This window comes from Cariama cristata, unplaced genomic scaffold (assembly GCF_000690535.1).
Source record: "Cariama cristata isolate BGI_N322 unplaced genomic scaffold, ASM69053v1 scaffold13581, whole genome shotgun sequence".
NCBI lineage: Eukaryota > Metazoa > Chordata > Aves > Cariamiformes > Cariamidae > Cariama > Cariama cristata.
The window spans coordinates 41,167-60,314 of NW_009601129.1; the positions used below are offsets into that span (position 1 = coordinate 41,167).

Here is a 19,148-nt window from a genome sequence, read left to right on the forward strand (position 1 = left end):
CACAACTCAGTTTGTATTTCACTTGGATGGATTTCATTAAGGTCTGTTTTCTCTGTCCTTTCACTCTGGTTTTGAGTGAGTGAATTCTGTTGCTTTGAGGATGAGTTGTATTGGGCAGTCATGCCTATATATGAGTTCAAAAGTCTTTCCACAAGATTATATATATGATGTTCTTACGTGAAGAACTTAATAAGGAGCCCGTGGCAAAGCTCTTTTTTGGATAGAATTATTGCTTTTGCTACCACATGGCTCTAGAGCAGGGTCACATTGCCCAAGACTACAGACCGCATTGCTCGACCAGGGTTGCCAAGCTCACATATGATTATTGCACTGTCCTAGGTGACCCAGAGGCCAAGCTCGCATAAGATGAGATGTCTTTTCAGGATTAGCTTTGTCCCAAAGGATCCCATTGATCTTTTAAGAAGAGATCCAGTTGCTTTTGAATATCTCTATGTACAGGTAAGTGAAAGGACGGCCATTGTTAGTGTAAAGGAGAATAAAAAGGTAGTTGCACTCAGTGTATGTATGGATTTATATCTTCACATAGAAAAACGTGGCTGCAGTAAATCCTGGTTTTTATTTCTGCTGCATAAAGCCAACGAATGCACTTGGGGAATGTGCAAATCTTTATCATCTGCAAAGTCCCTTTCCTTTATAAGTCTCTCCAAATAGTAATGCTTTGATATCTTTCCAAAATATATTTGGCTTTAGAAAAGAGTGAAGCTGAATTAATTGCTAATACTTATTTATGGTACTGTAATATCAGACAGAAATAATGTCTGAAAAGGAACTCCCAGTAAAATGGATGAGAAAACTGATGTACAAGCAATGTGGTTCTCCTGGGTATCTCACCAGGTAGAATTGTGCTATCCTGAGTCCAGATACACTGATAACCCTCCCAGCACTCTTTGTGAAAGAGCATTACTGTTCTTCTCAGGAAGGATGAAGAGAGCTTAGATCAAAATGCCCATGCCTTCTGCTCTTTGGTAGAAGTACTTGTGTTCTTCAGAAGTGCCCGTATCTTGGTGAACATCTGACACCTCTGAGAGCAAGAGTCCTACCTTTGGCATGGTCCTGCTTCTGAATTCAGGGTTACTTTTCATGTAATGATAATTTAGGGGGGGGGGGGGGAAGGCCTATAATTTTTTTTTAGTGCAAAATTTTTTAACTTGATGCTCCCTCTACTGGTTCTTTGGTAGAGCTGTAACGATGTGGTTCAGGAAAGATTTGGACCAGAACTGAAATACGACATTGCCCTGCGGTTGGCTGCATTACAAATGTATATTGCAACTGTGACCACCAAGCAAACTCAGAAAATCTCTCTCAAATATATAGAGTAAGTTTTCAATGCAGTATGTTCTTTAAAAGTGGAATATTAGGAGTAACTCGTAGATTCTTTAAGGTTGTTTCTTTAATATGTCTATATGCATGCACCAATTTTAGGTTCATTCTTTGTCGCTGAAATTGATTCAAGTGTGTTAAGAGCTGTAAGTATGGACCTTTTGGTCCATTTACCTTTTGGTCATCTGTTTAGGCACGTGAAATAGCCTATAAATGTAAATAAGATTAATGCATTTGTTTTCAATGATTTAACGGTCAGATCTAAGTCTGTGTAGTCTGAATTGTAAGGTTTTAGTAGAGATTATTATAGTACGATTCAGATAATTTCTTGGTTCAGAAGACTGCAGGGTCTTAGATTCCATTTGTAAGATTTCTTAAGTATAGAAGTGTCCCAGCAGGCACCTGTTTTATGTTAGACAACATGTATATGTAACTACAAAGAAAAAGAAAATTTCCAAAATGCAACTGTGTGTACATCTGCTTGGATTTAAAAAAGACAGCCAAAAACCCAAACACCAAAACTTTTGTTGCTAGTTTACTTGCAGAATGGAAATAATAACTGTTGCACACTCAATCTTGTAGAGTTTATCCACCTTACTGAAGATCATGTTATATTGTATCCTATTAATGAATCAGCCGAAATAATTACTTACAAGTGAAGAGTCAGTCTTCTGTCAAAAGGGGTACTTCAAGCAGAAAAGAAAATTTGGTAAAGGGAGGGAGACTGGTTGTTTTTGGGGGGGGGGACCCCACAAAATATAAGTGACAAAGACAATGGCTGGCTGGTTTGCATATTCTAAAAAAAGCCTAGAAAATAAAATTAAATCTGACATTATGTTGTTAAATCTTCTGTGATTTTAATTCTGTAATGGTACTTGCCTGTTTAATTAAGTGGTGTTTAACAATACAGCATAGACTTGAGACATAAAAACTTAGAACTTCTGAATGGCATGATGGAAGAGATGGAAGGGATAGAAGAGAGATTATGTATCATTTTAAAGCATCTTTTTCATAAGTAATACATAGTTTGAATGTAGAAAATAATGTGTTATTGCAAAACTCTGGACTTGATCAACTCTCCTTCTGTTTTCAGGTGTTTATTCACTTGGCATCATAGTCACCAGTCTTTAGATAAACAATCATCACAGGAACGTGAAATTAAATATATGCCTTTTATTGCAGAAAAGAATGGGGATTAGAGACTTTTCTTCCATCTGCTGTGCTGCAAAGCATGAAAGAAAAGAACATAAAGAAAGCACTTTCACACCTTGTCAAAGCAAATCAAAACCTCGTTCCTCCGGGTAAAAAGGTATTACATTTGCATCTTAATGGAAAATATGTTTGAAAGAACAGAAAGGGTGGTGTGCATGGGAAACATTTAAAGTTAATCCTTCGGAGAAACACCTAGCCGTTATATTTTCAGAGATTTAACTTTTGGTGCTCGGTACAACATAGCCAAGAACAATTAAAAATAATTAATTATACTCCAACTAAACTATCTTCTTATCTTGAGAGAGCCAGAAAAGTGGTTATTAATGTTTCATGTATGATAAAGATACGTATTTTTTAATGCATTTAGTGCTTCCTATTAATGGCAGACTTGTTAGGAAAGTTATTGTTCTCTCTCTGCTGCTCTCATCTGAACCACATTAACCTATGGACCTGACATAAATGCTGTTTTTCAGGATTGTTTTCCTTTATGCTGTAGATAGAGACTTTTCACGGGCCGAGATCTAACCGGATAGATGATGGTCCTTACAGTAAATGACCCTCCTTGCAGTTGTAAAATGCTTTTCTTAGCACTAAGCTTTCACTTCAGCTGGGAAAAACATGTAGAAGACAATGTCTCTGAGAAATGCCTTTGTAACATGCATACAGCCGGGGCTGGGTTTAGACACCACAATGAGGTTTCTCTCTGCAAGTCATTTAGTCTCTCTTTGTAGTCAATGGAGAGAAATAGGTACTTCTAGAGAGCGAGTCATCCCATCCCACATTAGGAACCAAAAATAGGTCAGATGACTTGTGTCCTAGAAATGCCTGTTTCTCTCTGTGGACTATAAAAAGAACCTAAGAGTGACTAGTTGAGACATCGAATGAGTTGAATCCTGCTTCATGACACTTTGTTTCTGAACAGAAAAACCCCAAAACACCTGATGCCTGAGCTAAGGTTCATTGTGATCAGCAGAAATCCTGCTTGGAGGAATCAGATCACCTCATGACTGTGAACGTAGCTTTATGTGTTTGACCTGCAATGCTCAGGAAGAAAGGCTGTCTTTTTGACTGATGCACTGCACATCTGTACTGCTGAAGCTAAAGCTCGATAATGCCAGTTGCTTATTGTTTATATCCTGGTAGTGTGTATTCGGGTTTTATTTTGGAAGCCTTCACCGCGGCAGGCCTTGCAGATGATGGCAGTGGCATACAGTAGCGGTTCTTGGTTAGAAGAGGGGTTGCAACAGTCCCTTCCTGCAGCAAGCAGACTTTGTTGGGTTTGCTTCATTCTTTTCGATTGGAGCTTTGGAATTATGTTGTGTGCCCACCTGCTTTTTTAGTAGGTAGATCTCAGAAACAAAGCATCTGATCTCATCGTCACCTTCTGTCTCACTTGTGGGTACTAATGCAGGAACTGATTTCTTTTTGGGGTCTTCTTTTCCTCCGCATGAAGGGAAGCCTGTCATTCTCAGGATTCTCCCATTTTTTACAACCCCTGTGTATTTCTCCACCAATTGAACACCTGGTGAAGGGAAGGGGAAAGCATTACCACTAACTAGTTGCTCTGCTTCAGATCCATTTCTTCCTTGGTGTCTAGAAAAACATTAGGATAGGGGCTCTTAAAATTCTGCTCAAGGTCAAGTACGATTTTGAATTAGAAATCTAGTAGCTGAAATGAGAATAGCAAATGAGATGAGCTTGTTTTATCTTATCTTTTAAAAGTCCAGGTATAAGGTTTTACACTGTGGAGGTATAAGGTTTGGGTCCAGACTGTCTGGGTAAAATGAACTGTTTCTTGTTTCCATTCAGTCTCATAAAATATTTCCAAATTGTTTCTTTTTAAGTAGGTAGTTCAAGCTCAGAGGAGAAAAAAGGAGATAAATTATGACATGTATTGCATGATATGATCATATGTAGCGATGTACTGTATTTAGTTTTCAGATTTATTCCCTACTAAATATAGTGGAAGGGTTTTATTTTCAAAAATAGGAAATGCATTAATGAAGTGGAATAATTTGCCATATGCCACAAGGACCTAGCAAAATGTAATACACATAACTGACAAAAGCAAATTGTTTGTTGTCTTTCTCTGTATAGGTACATAAATGTTTAAGAACTGATGGTGATTTTAAATGGAAAGCTGCTCTCTAGCCTTGAAATCCCTCAATGAGCAGATGTTTAATCTGAGTAGTTTAACATTTTCCCTTCATTGGAGCTTTTGCGATGTTCATGCAGTGCTCTGATCTGCCCATACCCAAGTCCTCAGTGCATTTTAACTAAACAAGCAAGATCTTAATTTTAAGAATGAAACTGTTTATCGTTATCTGAAACTCAAGCATCTAGTGATTTAGTTTCAGGCTGTGAGGAGCTGTTATTGCAGTCCATTCTCCTTAGACTACACAAATACATTTTCTTTCTGAATTTGGTAATGTGTTGATTTCCACCACTACCTCTTACTCCTATTTCTCCTTCCCCAGCTCTCTGCTCTGCAAGCCAAGGTGCATTATCTAAAGTTCCTCAGTGATCTACGATTATATGGAGGGCGTGTTTTCAAGGCAACACTAGTGGTAATATTTCTCTTGAAATAGTCTCTCTCTTCTCTTGATTTTTTTTTTATCCAAATGCCTTTTTGCAAAAGGTAGACCATGTCATTTTCTTTAGAAGTTTAGGTGTTATATATACACTAAAAAAACCATTGTTAATTGAACCAAATAACTTTTTTTTTTTTTTCATCTTGAAAATAACATTCCTGTTATAATTTGAATTTACTGGGGTTTTGGAGAAAGGTAGCCCCTTTTTGGCACATTGTGCCATCCCATTAACTATAGAATACTAAAATTACTAGTCTGGAAAACTCTTAATGACAAATATTTTCTTTTAACAGAAGCAGAGTTCATCCATCCATCTGTCTGTCCATCCAACTATCCATCTAAAAACTAGAGTATGGTCAATATCCAGCAGCAGATTCCTTTACTTTCTGGTTTTAACTGTGAATCAAGTATGCTCTTGTATATCGTATCTTCTTAGAAAAACATAGTAATCTTTAATGTAGAAATGCCATGCAAACGTAGCTCCATGAAAATGAAAGAAGGCAGTGGCGATTTCTGTCACTATGCAGTACCTATCATGTTTCTTACTTTTGCTTTTTTTCTGCTAAAGCAGGGAGAAAAGCGTTCAGAAGTGACTCTGTTAGTAGGGCCGCGGTATGGAATCAGTCACGTGATAAACACCAAAACAAACCTGGTGGCTCTCCTGGCAGACTTCAGCCACGTGAACAGGATTGAGATGTTTACCGAAGATGAAAGCAGTGTTAGAGTTGAGCTGCATGTCTTAGATGTAAAAGTAAGTTTGTGGTTGATTTATATTGTTGTAGCGTCTTTAAATAATGTTTTTGTCTTTATTTGAGTATTTGATCAAGCTATACTGTTCTGAACATTTTCATGCCAGTAATATTCTGAGGGTGCATTTTTAGCTCCTTTTTGGTCAGAGCGCATGTAGCTTGGGCATTTGAGGGGCCTACAACGTACCAGACTGGTGCTTTGCAGCACTTCTGTTTTATTCTGATTCTTCTCTTGGCTGACCCCAGGCAACTCGCTTTGTTGTTGTCTTCCTTGATGTCCATGATGAGAAGAGGTGATGAAGAAGTTGGCCTTCTTTTGAAGCTCCTTGAGCCCCAAGAAGCTCCTTCTAGTGTAACAGACAATATTATTACCATTAGAGAATTGCCAGCTGCATCAGACCAGTGTCTCCTGTAATCCAGTGTTTTACCTGCAAAGTTCACTGCAAGTAACCGTGTAGCGGTTACCAATGAAATAAAATGTAAAAAGGCAAGGTTTTTTCCTTAGCCCTTATAATTCCAGTTCAGTGCTTTGCACTGCATAATATACTCACAGATACTCTTCATCTACCGATAGTCATTTAATTTCTCTTCAATCCCATGTAACACTTTGCATCTGAGGCATCTAGTGGCAATGAGTGGAGTTTTGTATATTATATTGTCCTCGTTCTTCTCGGTGTGGTTTCTATTTGGTTTTGAAGTGAAAGGCTTCATAGACTGTCTTCAGCATTAATTAAGATAATCAGAGATTGAAGGAAGAGTTCTCATTATACTTGAAACTTAAATATTCCATTAAAGTAGAGCCTAACAGTTCTTTTTGCTTACCCAGCTATACACAAAAACACATACACAAGGAATATTTTACTAGGCTTTTGCTTTGAATGCTTTAGGTTTATTGACCTGGAACTGTTTCCCTGTATTTAAGTTAATGAAAAAAACATTGCTGTATATTAATCTAGATGCTCTTTGACAGCAGCTTAAGAGAAATGTACAGGTTGGTGAACACAGCATCTCTTTCACCTTACTTAGCAATGATAACATCTGAAGCTCTCAGGCTACTTTACTTGCATTACTGTGCTAAACTTGTAGCCCTCTTGTGAGAAAGCTGTTACCACCTTTTTACAGATGGAGAAAGTAATATAGAAATTAAATCCTTCCCATCTGCTCATATGTAAAATGCAGCACTGTATGCCATTGTATTTTATATTACCATGGTATTATGTTGTTTTATATTATAATATTGTTACTGTCTTATTGCAAACCATGTATATCCCCACCTCCTTGCATTCTGACACATGCGATCTTAAACCCAGAGAGTCTGGTCTAACATTAAAATTACAAATTTAGGAGGGTCTGGATGGAATTTGACAAAAAATTGCCTCTCTGTGGGGCACAAGCAGGGGCTGGTCCTGTGGAGGAGATGCAGGCGCACACAGGTAGGTATTCTCCACTGATGTTTTCATCCCTTGGCTTACCCTAAGGTAGCAGATTCTGAATACGCCAATGTATGTCATATATGCCAATATTTTCTTAATGAATAAACAGTTTGGATTTTTATTTTAATTTTGGTTCTTTTTAATATCTTCTCAAGCATGTAGCACTTGGCAGAAGCAGGCAATAATAGTTTAGCTATCACAGGACTGTTCAGCAGATTAACAGTAGCACTGTTTTCAGCAATCTGAGATTTCTGTGGAGATCATCCATTTCTGTCCATTGCTGCAGAAAATTTGAGATAAACGTAGCATTTCAAATTTTAGTTATTAGTAGTCACTCAAAAGACAGAGATTAATTAGCCCATTGTAGGTTTAATAATTTATAGTTAACTTTTATAGCTGTAGTTGAATGCTTTGAAAGAAGCATGTATTGAATAGAAGCTCAAACTGTAGCACAAAATACTTTAAAGAAAAAAAAATGCATTAATTTTTCCATGTTCCTGAAAACTGTTCATACGATATTCAGGGCACCCAGAGTATTTTGGCCTAATATGCTGCAGCACAGGCATTAGAAAAGTTATCAGTTATGTTTTGGCCACAGCCTCCATCAGAATTGGTTGTCTTCTAACTGGTAAGGGGTTGGGTAAGTTGGAGAGCCATCCTGGTTGCATATAATGTTCCTCCTGGAACAAATGATGCAGGTCTTGCATCTGTCTTGTGACAGTGGGCTCTGCATGCTAAATTATGATAAATTGTCACAAATGTCCACAAAGCAATGAGTCACTACAAACTGTGAGTGATAAGATGGGTTGTCTATAGTGTAATTTTATCTATGTATCATGGTAAAAGCTTCATTTTTATTTCCCTCCTAGGAGTCATAGAGGCTAACCACCTTAAAATAAGTGAGAAGAGCAGCTTTTGGTGTTAAAAGCTACAGAGGCATGAACAAAAGTTTTAGGCAAAGAAATTTATATATTGTGGCAAAAGAAAAGGGAATTAAAGATTTAATTCACATGGATCTCTCAGGTTCGATGCTTGCTAGCCTGGCAGCCACAGTTTTTCAAAGCTCTGAGGTCTCTCATTTTTGTTAGGTCTGACTTCTTTTTCTAAACGCTTTGAGTTTGTTCTCTTTGCTGACCTCCCTTCTGAGGATCTATCTCCATTCTCTTTGTCTCTGTTTGTCTGCTTATTTTTTCATCACTTGTCTTTTCAGTAATGCCAGGCCACAAACACTGAAATCTTTTAAGCTGTCATTGTAATATTCACTGTCACTGCCATGTAATGATAGCTTTAACCTCACTACTGTATTTTCGGAACCTGAACTTTCCTTGACTCTATTTACTTCCTATATCTTGCTTCTTTAAATGTCCTTAAGGCACCTTATTTTCTGGGAAGCTTCAGATTCTCATACTACTGCAAGACTCCAGTGCCTAATATACCAGGTTCTTAGCCCTTGGCAGTTTCAGAGTAACAGTAAACGGTGTTTTGGCAAGAGTAATGTATCTGTGCAAGAAAAAGCTGGAGCAAGAGTCTTAAAATGGTCAGCTTCATTCATTCAGAGAGCAAAATCAGCTGTTAAAATGTCCGGTTGGACTTCTACCTTACTGCAACTCCAATCTTTTCTAAATGTTTGATACTGTTTGATATTGGTCATGAGGACAGTAAGTTCTCGTGTGTATTTTTCAATGTGGTGCTTGTGATGTAATTCCTTTTGCTTCCATGTAGTAGTATTGTCAGCAGGTAAACAGCTTGAGGAGGAACAGCCTTAACCAAGACTTGATTGTGTTCTTCTTAGCCTATTACTCTACTGATGGAGTCATCAGATGCAATGAATCTTGCTTGCCTAACAGCTGGATACTATAGACTGCTGGTCGACTCAAGGCGCTCAATATTTAACATGGCCAACAAGAAAAATACAGGGAGCCGAGAAACAGGTACTCATTGCACAGTATGTTAACAATGGTCCAACGTATAATGCAGAAGCCAACTTAAGCCAGTGCACCTCCAGATAAATGCAAGGCTATGCCAAATGAGATCTGGTTGCTGGCTCAGACCTAGCACCACAGTACATCAGTTCAGCTTTATAATGTTGTAATATTCAGCCTAGGATAGCATCTTAATGGTAAAAACCAGGTGATGAATTTCTTTCATACGGTAGTGAAACAGATGCATGCTCCCTGTGAGTGTTATTATTTTATATGCATGTATCTTTTGTAAGAATACATATGGTGTTGGAGAAACCAGCTGGGGATTTGAGTTTGTGTTACTGTTCCTGGAATAGCATTTGTACCTAGGTGAGGTTTAGTTTTGTGCTAAAGTACAGAAGTACCAGTTAAACTTTAGGTCATTAAATCAACAGGTATTTAACTTAGAGCAGAGGTGAGTTTGACAGGGCTTTTCTGAAATGTTTGATGGCTTAGCTGTCCTATTCAGAGTGTTTATTGCTCAGCATTAAGAAGTTATTGTTTAAAAATTACATGACTTTGCTCTTCGATTTCACAACATTGATTTTATTTCACCATGCTCTAGGAACTGAAAATAGAGGGAAGCATAATCTCCTTGCTTCTGAGTGGAACTGTATACCAAAAACTACCACTTTCCTGGCTGAAGGAGATCAGGAGACTCAAATGTCCTTTGCTGATCCAAAACAGAAGACTGTAGATGTTTCTGAAAGTCTGTTATGTCAAAAAGAACACAGACATCTGTACATAGAAAATACTTATAATTCAGGTGGATTTGATCAGCATCTGGCCAAGCAAAGTGACCCCACTGAAGCAGAAGAAAGCAGAAATTTTAATCAGCCTTCACTGCTGTCACTCTCAGGTTTGGAATCTAGCAAGAAAGCACAGGATTCCCCCAGGGGAGCAAAAGTTTCCTTTATATTTGGAGATCACAACTTGGATGGTATCAATCCCCAGACTCTTGGCTATGAAAGGCTTTTGGATGAAAGTCCAGAAGAACTAGAAAAACAAAGAGCCATTTATATTAGTAATGCCAATGACATTAAAGGCCTGGAGTTGTCACCGGATGCTGAAAGCATTCAGTTTGCTACAAATTCTGTTTACGCAACTATAAACGATAGTAAAATATTTGGAGCTGCGGAAGGGATAGAAGAGCCTTTGCTGCATGATATTTGTTATGCAGAAAACACAGATGATGCTGAAGATGAAGATGAAGTAAGCTGTGAAGAAGACATTATGGTAGGAGAAATCAATAGGCCTGCTCTTCTCAGCCTTTCTGGTTCTAGTGATGACATTATTGATTTGACTTCACTTCCACCTCCGGAAGGTGATGATAATGAAGATGATTTCCTATTGCACACCTTAAACATGGCCATTGCTGCTCCTCCACCTGGCTTCAGGGACAGTTCAGATGAGGAAGACTCTCAGAATCAAGCAATGCAGCCTAGAGACAGCAAGGAGCAAGCCAGTAATCTAGGCAACGATGACATTCCAGTGTCGCTTATCGATGCTGTCCCTACTAATACAGAGGGGAAGTGTGAGAAGGGGCTAGATGATGCTGTAGTCTCTACACTTCAAGCACTAGAAGCTTTGGCCGCTTCAGAGGAACAGCAGACGAATGACAATTCAGGTTCTTTCACCATAGTTACATTTATTCATTGAAAATCATTCCATCTCATCCATTTAGCTTTGGAAATACTCCATTTCATGAGGGTTGGTGGTTTTTTTTGTTTTCCTTTGTGTTTTTTGCCATCATTTTGCATACATCATATTCCATATTATTTAATGGAACTACCATTATGTTATTAAACTACCTGTCCTGGGAACTGTGCAATAAAGTCAGAGTATTCTTACAAAGCCTATTTTTGTCTCTAACACACCCCCTTTGCTTGTCACTTATCCAGGTGCTTCAGCTGCTGTCATTTAATTGACTCTTATTTTTTGTGGCTTGCAGGTGTAGCTATCCTGCGAGCATATAGCCCTGAGTCATCTTCAGATTCTGGCAATGAAACAAATTCCTCTGAAATGACTGAAAGCTCTGAACTAGCCGCGGCACAGAAACAGTCAGAAAACACTGCACGTATGTTTTTGACCACAAGTGAAGGCTACCAACCCCTTGTGGAAGAGCAGACTGAATTTCCCATCGCTAAGAATCAGGCTGGAGGGCCAGGCGTGAAGCCCTCGCAGCCTTTGGCTGGTCGTCAGGCCGCAGAGCTACAGTCAAAAGTTGTGCCTTCAAAGCAGATTCTTCATTCAGATAACATGGAAATGGAGCCAGAGACCATGGAAACAAAATCTGTCACTGATTATTTTAGCAAATTGCACATGGGATCCTTGGTATATTCTTGCACTAGTAAAAGGAAAAATAAGATGACAGACAGCGAAGTAAAAGCACCCTCTGATGGCAATGCTACTGTGAAAAAGCAACAGGGACCTAAAAAAGCAGAGACTGAGGAAGATCTAAAAGCTAAATTTGGAACTCTTTCAGCAAGAGACAGTCAACGCCTAAGCACTTTTAATGTGGAGAGAACTGCCTTTCGCCAAAGATGGTACACTGCTGATGATGGGGCAGCAGATAAGCCAAGCCCAGAAACGGTGAACGGGAAGAGTTTTCCAAGAGTTCCTGTCCTTGGTAAAACAGAAACTGACTGTAAGGATGAAGTGCATCCTGAAGTGGATCAGGATGATACCTCGGGGCTTAGCCAAGGTGAAAACTTTCTGTCAGATATGACTCCTGTGTCTTCAGCCAAAGACCTAAACGACGCAGAAGATACCGATTTATCTGCAGATGACCATCCTTCAAAGCTTCCAGAAGCTGAGCAGAGCGTGGCTAGGCTTTGTGAATATCACTTGGCTAAGCGCATGTCATCTCTGCAAAGTGAAGGCCATTTCTCCCTGCAAAGCTCTCAGTGCTCTTCAGTGGATGCAGGATGCAGCACAGGCAGTAGCACGTGTGCTACCCCCGTTGAATCTCCTCTTTGTACCTCTGATGTTAAGCACATTATTTCTGACCCATCAATGAAGGGCATTGCCTATATTCCAGCAGATGAAAGAGCTGCCATTCTTCCAAACCATGGAACGACATACAAGGACCTGCACCAGCAGCCTGAAGCCGTGTGTCACAGAATGACGGTGCCAGTTGTGCATTCAGCGATTAATGCTGAACCACTCTTCGGCACTTTGAGAGAAGGATGTCATCGGATCCCCAAGATAAAGGAAACTACAGGTACAGCAGTAATAAAGCGTTTCTTATGTTTGTTTTTAAAGCTACATGTTAATGTTGAGGACTAGGCGAGACATTTGCATTATCTTTACCTGAAACTACATCATCAACCTGTAGCAGGCAGTGGGATTAGACCTTCAGTGTATCTATTCATTTTACTTGTACGTGTTGAGATATTCTTATGAGCTGCTTACAAAGATAATTTTTTTAAAAAAACTTCTGATGACAGTTAAAAATATCTGGGGGGACACTGATGGAGAGGCCTCTCTTCCACTTCGTGGAAGCCTCTTCAGAATCCATAGTCATTTGAGTTCCAGGATACTGGTTAGGTTATAAGATGACTTCACAAGGTATATTAGCGTAGGAGATAAAACCCTGTGATTCGTTTATTATGTATCTTATATACCATTTTAGCAGATTGTCAAAAACATGCAAGTATGAATAAAAAGCACTAATGTAAGGATGAGAAAATGTCACTACCTTATTAAGCATGTATTTATTTTACCATCTGACAGAAGGTGTTTCCTTAAATAATAATTTACATATAGAACCATTACAGCCTTTTTAAGTTCCAATTTCAAGAGATTTTATGAACCTACTGTTATAAAAAATTGCAGCTTTTCAGAGATAGCATTGGAAATTCTTTCCATTGGGTTTTAAATGTTTCCCTCTTCCTGGGTTGCAACCCACATGTAGCACTAGTGTGTGAAGGCATGAAAATCTGAAAGTGGAACAGACTAGGAACTAAAATGAGAAATGTTGTTTCTCTGCCAAAAAACCCACATAACCAAACCAAAATTACCGTGAATGCATCTTTCCATACTCTCTCAGGTGTAGTTAAAGAAGGTATTTTAATCTGGAAATATTAATCTAATTACTTAATAGAAAACATGCAATCCATATATTGGGGGAGATTTAGGATGTTTTATAGATGATTTTCTGTTCCTTTTTTTTAAATAAGTCTACTGTAGTGGAATGAACAATTAACTATACATAAGTTATAATTTGTTGATATAGATTTTAAGAGGCATCTTACTGAACTATAAAAGACATGAGGAACTAGCAATGAATTTTTTCTGTGAAATATTTTGAGGAATGGAGACCACTGGGAAATATCAGGAATCCATTTGTCCTGTTAGAGGTATTTAAAAGTTCAGTCTCTGAATATTATCAGGGTGATGCTTAATTATTCTGTCTGCTCTTCTACTACCCCTAGTGTAGCTTTCACAGAGCCTGAAAAGGGAAGACAAGGAGGCATGCCTACAGCTTTTCCTAGACAGCCTCTAGCTGACTCCATCATGCTATCATCCATGCTATCAGAATCAAAGGTGCCAAGTCAAAATCAAGACTCTTGTGACATTCCCAAAGTAAATCAGGCTTGTGGGGCAACAGTTAGTTTACGGCCATATGACATGATAGGAGGAAGCCTCAGGATGCCGCACAACAGGAAAGTGCTGAGACGCAGCAGCAGCATCACTGGAGGATCTGCAGACATTGAGATGCTGTTTGAAAAGAAGGCAGGCGCAGCCAGCTTGAAATGCCTGGACATCACACGAAGGGACGAATCCAAATCGGAGAGAAGAGTGGAACTTCCTCTGGGAAAAAAGCTGTCAAAAAGTTATTCCCAGAGTTGTGTGTACGTCAGCACTGATCGGAAGGACGGTAAGAGGTGTTCGGGCACCGGCACCAGTCAGAAGGACTCCAAGCAGTGTCGAACGTTGCCCCTGCGGAAGCTAGACACCAGCACCTGGAGGTGTCGTGGCCCCTTTAGCTATTGTTTCCTAAGCAGAGGAAATGATGACAACGATGACGAAGATGACCAAGACAGCCATCAGCTCTCATGTCTCTTCAAACCGCAGATCCTGTGCGAGCTCACAGAACCAGCTGGTCAGTCATTTTCCAGTGAAAATGAGCAGAAAGTCTTGGAGTCCTCGAAAGCTGCAAAGATGAGGCAGTCAACACGCATGAGAAGAGCAGTGCTGACATCCAAGGTGGCCAAATTGATGTGAATCTCAACGATGTGGCCTTTGATGCACGAATCACGCGAATAAATGTGATGAAAGAGAAGACGTATGCAATGCCTGATGGATTTATTGCAGCACAAAAGGATGCCAATGAGCTACTCTCACTGGTCCGAGCAAGTATGGGCAGGAGAGAAGATTTACATCCAGAAACATATGACCTTAAACTTTCTAAGTACAAACAACTGTTATCTATGGAATCGAGACAGTTGGGAAGTGCCTGCAGGAAAATGGCCATGGCTGATAAAAGCCCTGAGGAAATGCTTTTAGCTATGACTTCCAGCTTTCAAGTACTCTGTTGCTTAACAGAAGCCTGCATGCGTTTAGTTAAAGTCATGAACTCTGAAACACAGCAGCAGGAAATTATAGCTAAGATAGACGAGGTTGTAATAAACTACATTTGTCTTCTGAAGGCTGCGGAAGCGGTGTCAGGCAAGACCTCCAGTGATCCTAGCATTAAACTCTTGGCTCGACATTCGACTACCATGGCCGCTATTGTAAGCACACTAACACGTTCTCTTAAAATGCTTTTAAACAAATAAAATAAAATACAAAAGTCACTTCATAATCTACCTTTGCAAAGCCATACATAAAAAACTTTTATTTACTGTATGTGTATGAACTAATGTAACAAACTCAGCTTTCTCTGTATATTTTGTTATTTTATATAAAATAGGTATGAGATTAAAAAAAAAGGTTAAAATACTGAACACTGACAAAAGTAATGACCAGATCTGTCCTTCCGTTTGTACAGAAACAAAAGCCAAAAAAACCCTCTCCCCAAGACCAGAAAAACAAACAGAAAAAATCCCATATAGGAGCAAATTGATGTTTGGCTATTTTTCATATAGTCAAATTTATGGTTGTATGAAGTGAACTTTTAACGCCTGTTACGTCAATGAATTTGTTTTCTGTTTCATCCAAGTTTTTACTTGGAGAATGCTCCATGTTTAGAAATGAGAAAATAAATCATAATGTATATAACACAATATTTAATGTTTTAAAATTATAATTTTTAAGCATTGAAAATAGCAAAAAGACATTTAAAATCCAAGAGACTATTATAACTTACTAGAGAATATATATATAATAAATGACTCTTTTGTTCATATGGCCTGAATTACCTGATTCTTCTTTTCTAGGAAATTCTGTATTTAAAAAAAAAAAAAAAAAAGTGTTGAAAATACCAACTTCAGAGGGGATCTGATGTATTGAACATTAGTGTTGGCATTTTAGATAGTGACGGTAATTGTGGAGGACTGAGAACACAGAAACCAGAGTGGTGGTGGCGTTCTTTCTGAAATGAAAGGTTGACGCCATATTGGTCAGACCAAAATGTATGGGGCAGGTCTACACACTCCTTTCCCCAATAAATGAGAGAGAGAGGACCGTCAGGAAATTCCTATGCTGTTTACTGTTTCATCATGTATCTATGGTGCATCTGAACAACATGAATTGCATCTATTTTGTTAAATATTTTATACTTCATATTTTATGATTCTGAATGTTTAACTGTAAATAAGTTAGAAATAAAATGAAGTTTTCAGAATACAATAAAATCTCTGAAATATTTCCAGCTAGAGACAGTTCTTCTCTGAGTGATGACACAGGCAATTTGTGAATAATCTCTCCTATCTCAACCTTTCTGGAAAACATTTTCTAGTCTTGTGTTTGAGAGACAGCCAAAGCAAAAGCTCTCAAGTTTCACCTGGCAAATAGGCTTTCACAAGAGCAGCTGTTAAAACTTTTCAGTTACCGAGGAGCAGCAGCCCTTATGGAAAGTGCAGAATGCCATTCTCCGAACTGATGTAGGTAATTTTCATCTGTTTCTCATAATGTCACATGCAAAGTGTATAACTGCTCTGTTTTGAAAACTTACCTATTCAGTTGAAGCACGTGTGAAGCTTTCTGTGCTGAACTAGAAAGACAAAACCAACAAAATTAAGTTTTTGCCAAGGAAATATTTTCTCGTGTAGAGTGGTGCACTTCACTATGAAACCAAGATCTGTTTTTTCCTCCGACTGCAGAGAACCCTCTTCAGAAACATGGTGTCAGAAGCTTAATCTGTTGTCCATAGGAGAAAAATCTGGTTTCTGAGACCAATTCTTGAGGACCCACTCTTGAGGGCAGCTGAGAGGTAGGCTGCAGGCTGAATTACGTTGGTGGTGGGTGACAACAGCCTGTCCCATGTGGTTCTCACACTCAGAGCTCTAATTCTGGCAGCCCAGAGAGTGGGGCTGTGTGCGCTCCTCTTTTGCTGTGAGTACCAGTGAAAATTCTTTCTGTGGTTTTTGAGTATTTCATACTGGGGAAAAAAACAAGCTGAATTGTTGTACTGGTACGTATTTCTTGACTGCTTTGTGAGTTTATGTAAAAATGTCATCAGTGGTTTGGAAACTCTAAGTTTCAAAAATAGATTTAGGATTGTGACAACGAAGTGTTGACATAGATCATAGGGATGTGGCACTTCCAGGGTTGCTAGTGCAGTCCTTTTCATTCCAATCCATTTCATAAATTGATCTAATTTTATTTCAAAGGTAAGTAGATTTTTGTTGTCCTTACTGTTTAAGAACTTTTATGATTCTAAACCTGCTCATTTTGATCCCTAAAGTTAGCTATGGTCTTTTTTGTGGCAATATTTTTTAGGTTTAACTAGTGGGGATTTTCCTGTCCTTTTTAATGCATTTTCATAGAATCATAGAATAATTTGGGTTGTAAGGGACCTGTACAGTTCATCTAGTCCAAGCCTTGCTCTAATCAGATCAGGTTGCTCAGGGCCATTTCAAGTTGAGTATTGGATGCCCTCCAAGGATGGTGGTCCCACAACCTCTCTGGGCACCTGTTCCAATATTTGACAATCTTTATGGTTAAAAAAATAAAAATTCTTTATATGTAATCAGAATTTTCCATGTTCCAGCAGTATCCATTGCCTTTCATCATATCAGTGTGCACTCTTCAGAAGAGTTAAGCTCTGTCTTTGCAGGTATCCTTCCATCAGGTAGCTGTAGGCTGCAATAAAGTCTCCCCCGAGCCTTCTCTCCTCCAAGCTCAGTAAAACCAGTTCCTTTGGCCTTTCCTCATATATCATGTGCTCCAGCCCCTGACTAGCATGGTGACCTCCACCGGACTTGATGGTGTGACTCCATAAACCACCACCATGTTCCTGTCTCAGTTTTGATAAATAGGATCATCTAGCCAAGCTCACCGAGACGCCTTTTAGAAGGCAACTTCTCTTTCCCCCAGGATTTCAGATACCCCCATCTGGTACTATGTGAATGTCTTTTTTGTAATCTTTCCACACAGATTTGTATGCAGGCTTTTAAATGCTGCCTTATGAGAACTTTGTACAATGGCACAGCTGCTGCAAATAGTTTGTGGTCTCCTAGAATTGTGTATTCACAGGCTTCTTAGGTTGGTGTCTCACAATCATCCTTCGTCAGTAAGCATTTTCATCTTTCTTCTGGGCTCCAAGGAGATCTTATTGCGGCCTTTCAATATTTAAAGGGGGCTTATAAGAAAGATGGGGGCAAACTTTTTAGCAGAGCCTGTTGCGATAAGACAAGGGGTAATGGTTTGAAACTAAAAGAGGGTAGATTCAGACTAGATATAAGGAAGAAATTTTTTATAATGAGGATGGTAAGGCACTGGCACAGGTTGCCCAGAGAAGCTGTGGCTGCCCCATCCCTGGAAGTGTTCAAGGTCAGATTGGATGGGGCTTTGGGCAACCTGATCTGGTGGAAGGTGCCCCTGCCCATGGCACGGGGTTGGACTAGAGGACCTTTAGAAGTCCCTTCCAACCCAAACCATTCTGATTCTACTTGTCCTATCCCACTAAGGAGATCCCTGGATGATAATAGAGATAACTGTTAGTAATTCTGAAGCGTATGACCTTGCAAATCAGTTGGTACTGAATTATAACCTATTTCTGTTAATCTTCAACATTAAGGTGTCCTTGTCCTCGTATGTGGCATCCTAATTGATTCCTGCATTAATTGTATGTCTCAGCTTCATGTCATCAGGAAATGTCATCAGTATATACCTACTTCTTGCACTAAGTCAGAAAAGAAATACCAAATAAGATACTGTCATCTGGAATACACCATAATTTTAAAATTTTTTATATATACACTGTATGTTTAGTGATTTTTTAACTTGACAAAATGACAGGTGTCTTCATGTTTAAGTCCCTGAGTTCAGGCTATTTTCTAAAATAACATTTGGCAACGTTTGCTATTTTGAAATTAAGAAACAAAGCTGCATACCTACATCCAGAATGCTCTGTGATGTCCTCACTGCTCACCAGAGATGTGAAATGAGCTCTTGAGTAACTTTTTCACTTGCACAATTTATATCTTAAGAGAAACCCTATGACTACACTGAAATCCAGTTAAAGTTAGTAATATTTTATCAGGGATTAATTTGGCACAATAGGATATAACCGTAGCATTGTAGCAGCAGATGTTAAAAGCCAGAGCCTCATTGCACTGCACACTAAACTGGTACCAAGTGAAAACTCGGTTCATGTCACAAGTAGCTTATTGCTCAGCATGTGGCACTAACATTAACCAGCCTTTATAATTTGCCACTCAAAGTTCAGAGTAGCTGTTCTGCTTAAAAAGA

The 19,148-nt window shown here is 38.9% G+C and overlaps 1 protein-coding gene across 1 annotated transcript in view; it reads left to right on the plus strand.

Moving 5' to 3' along the window:
• The window catches only part of FRMPD4 (FERM and PDZ domain containing 4), a gene marked incomplete at its 5' end in the record, with an annotated part of 30,774 nt that extends 15,704 nt beyond the window's left edge, over positions 1–15,070 (plus strand). The window contains 10 exon segments of the mRNA XM_009710342.1: positions 340–459; positions 1,200–1,336; positions 2,524–2,650; positions 5,031–5,120; positions 5,713–5,895; positions 9,119–9,257; positions 9,853–10,914; positions 11,239–12,510; positions 13,729–14,447; positions 14,450–15,070. Coding sequence (XP_009708644.1) covers positions 340–459; positions 1,200–1,336; positions 2,524–2,650; positions 5,031–5,120; positions 5,713–5,895; positions 9,119–9,257; positions 9,853–10,914; positions 11,239–12,510; positions 13,729–14,447; positions 14,450–15,070 — 4,470 coding nt within the window.
• Between the last annotated feature and the right edge of the window lie 4,078 nt (positions 15,071–19,148).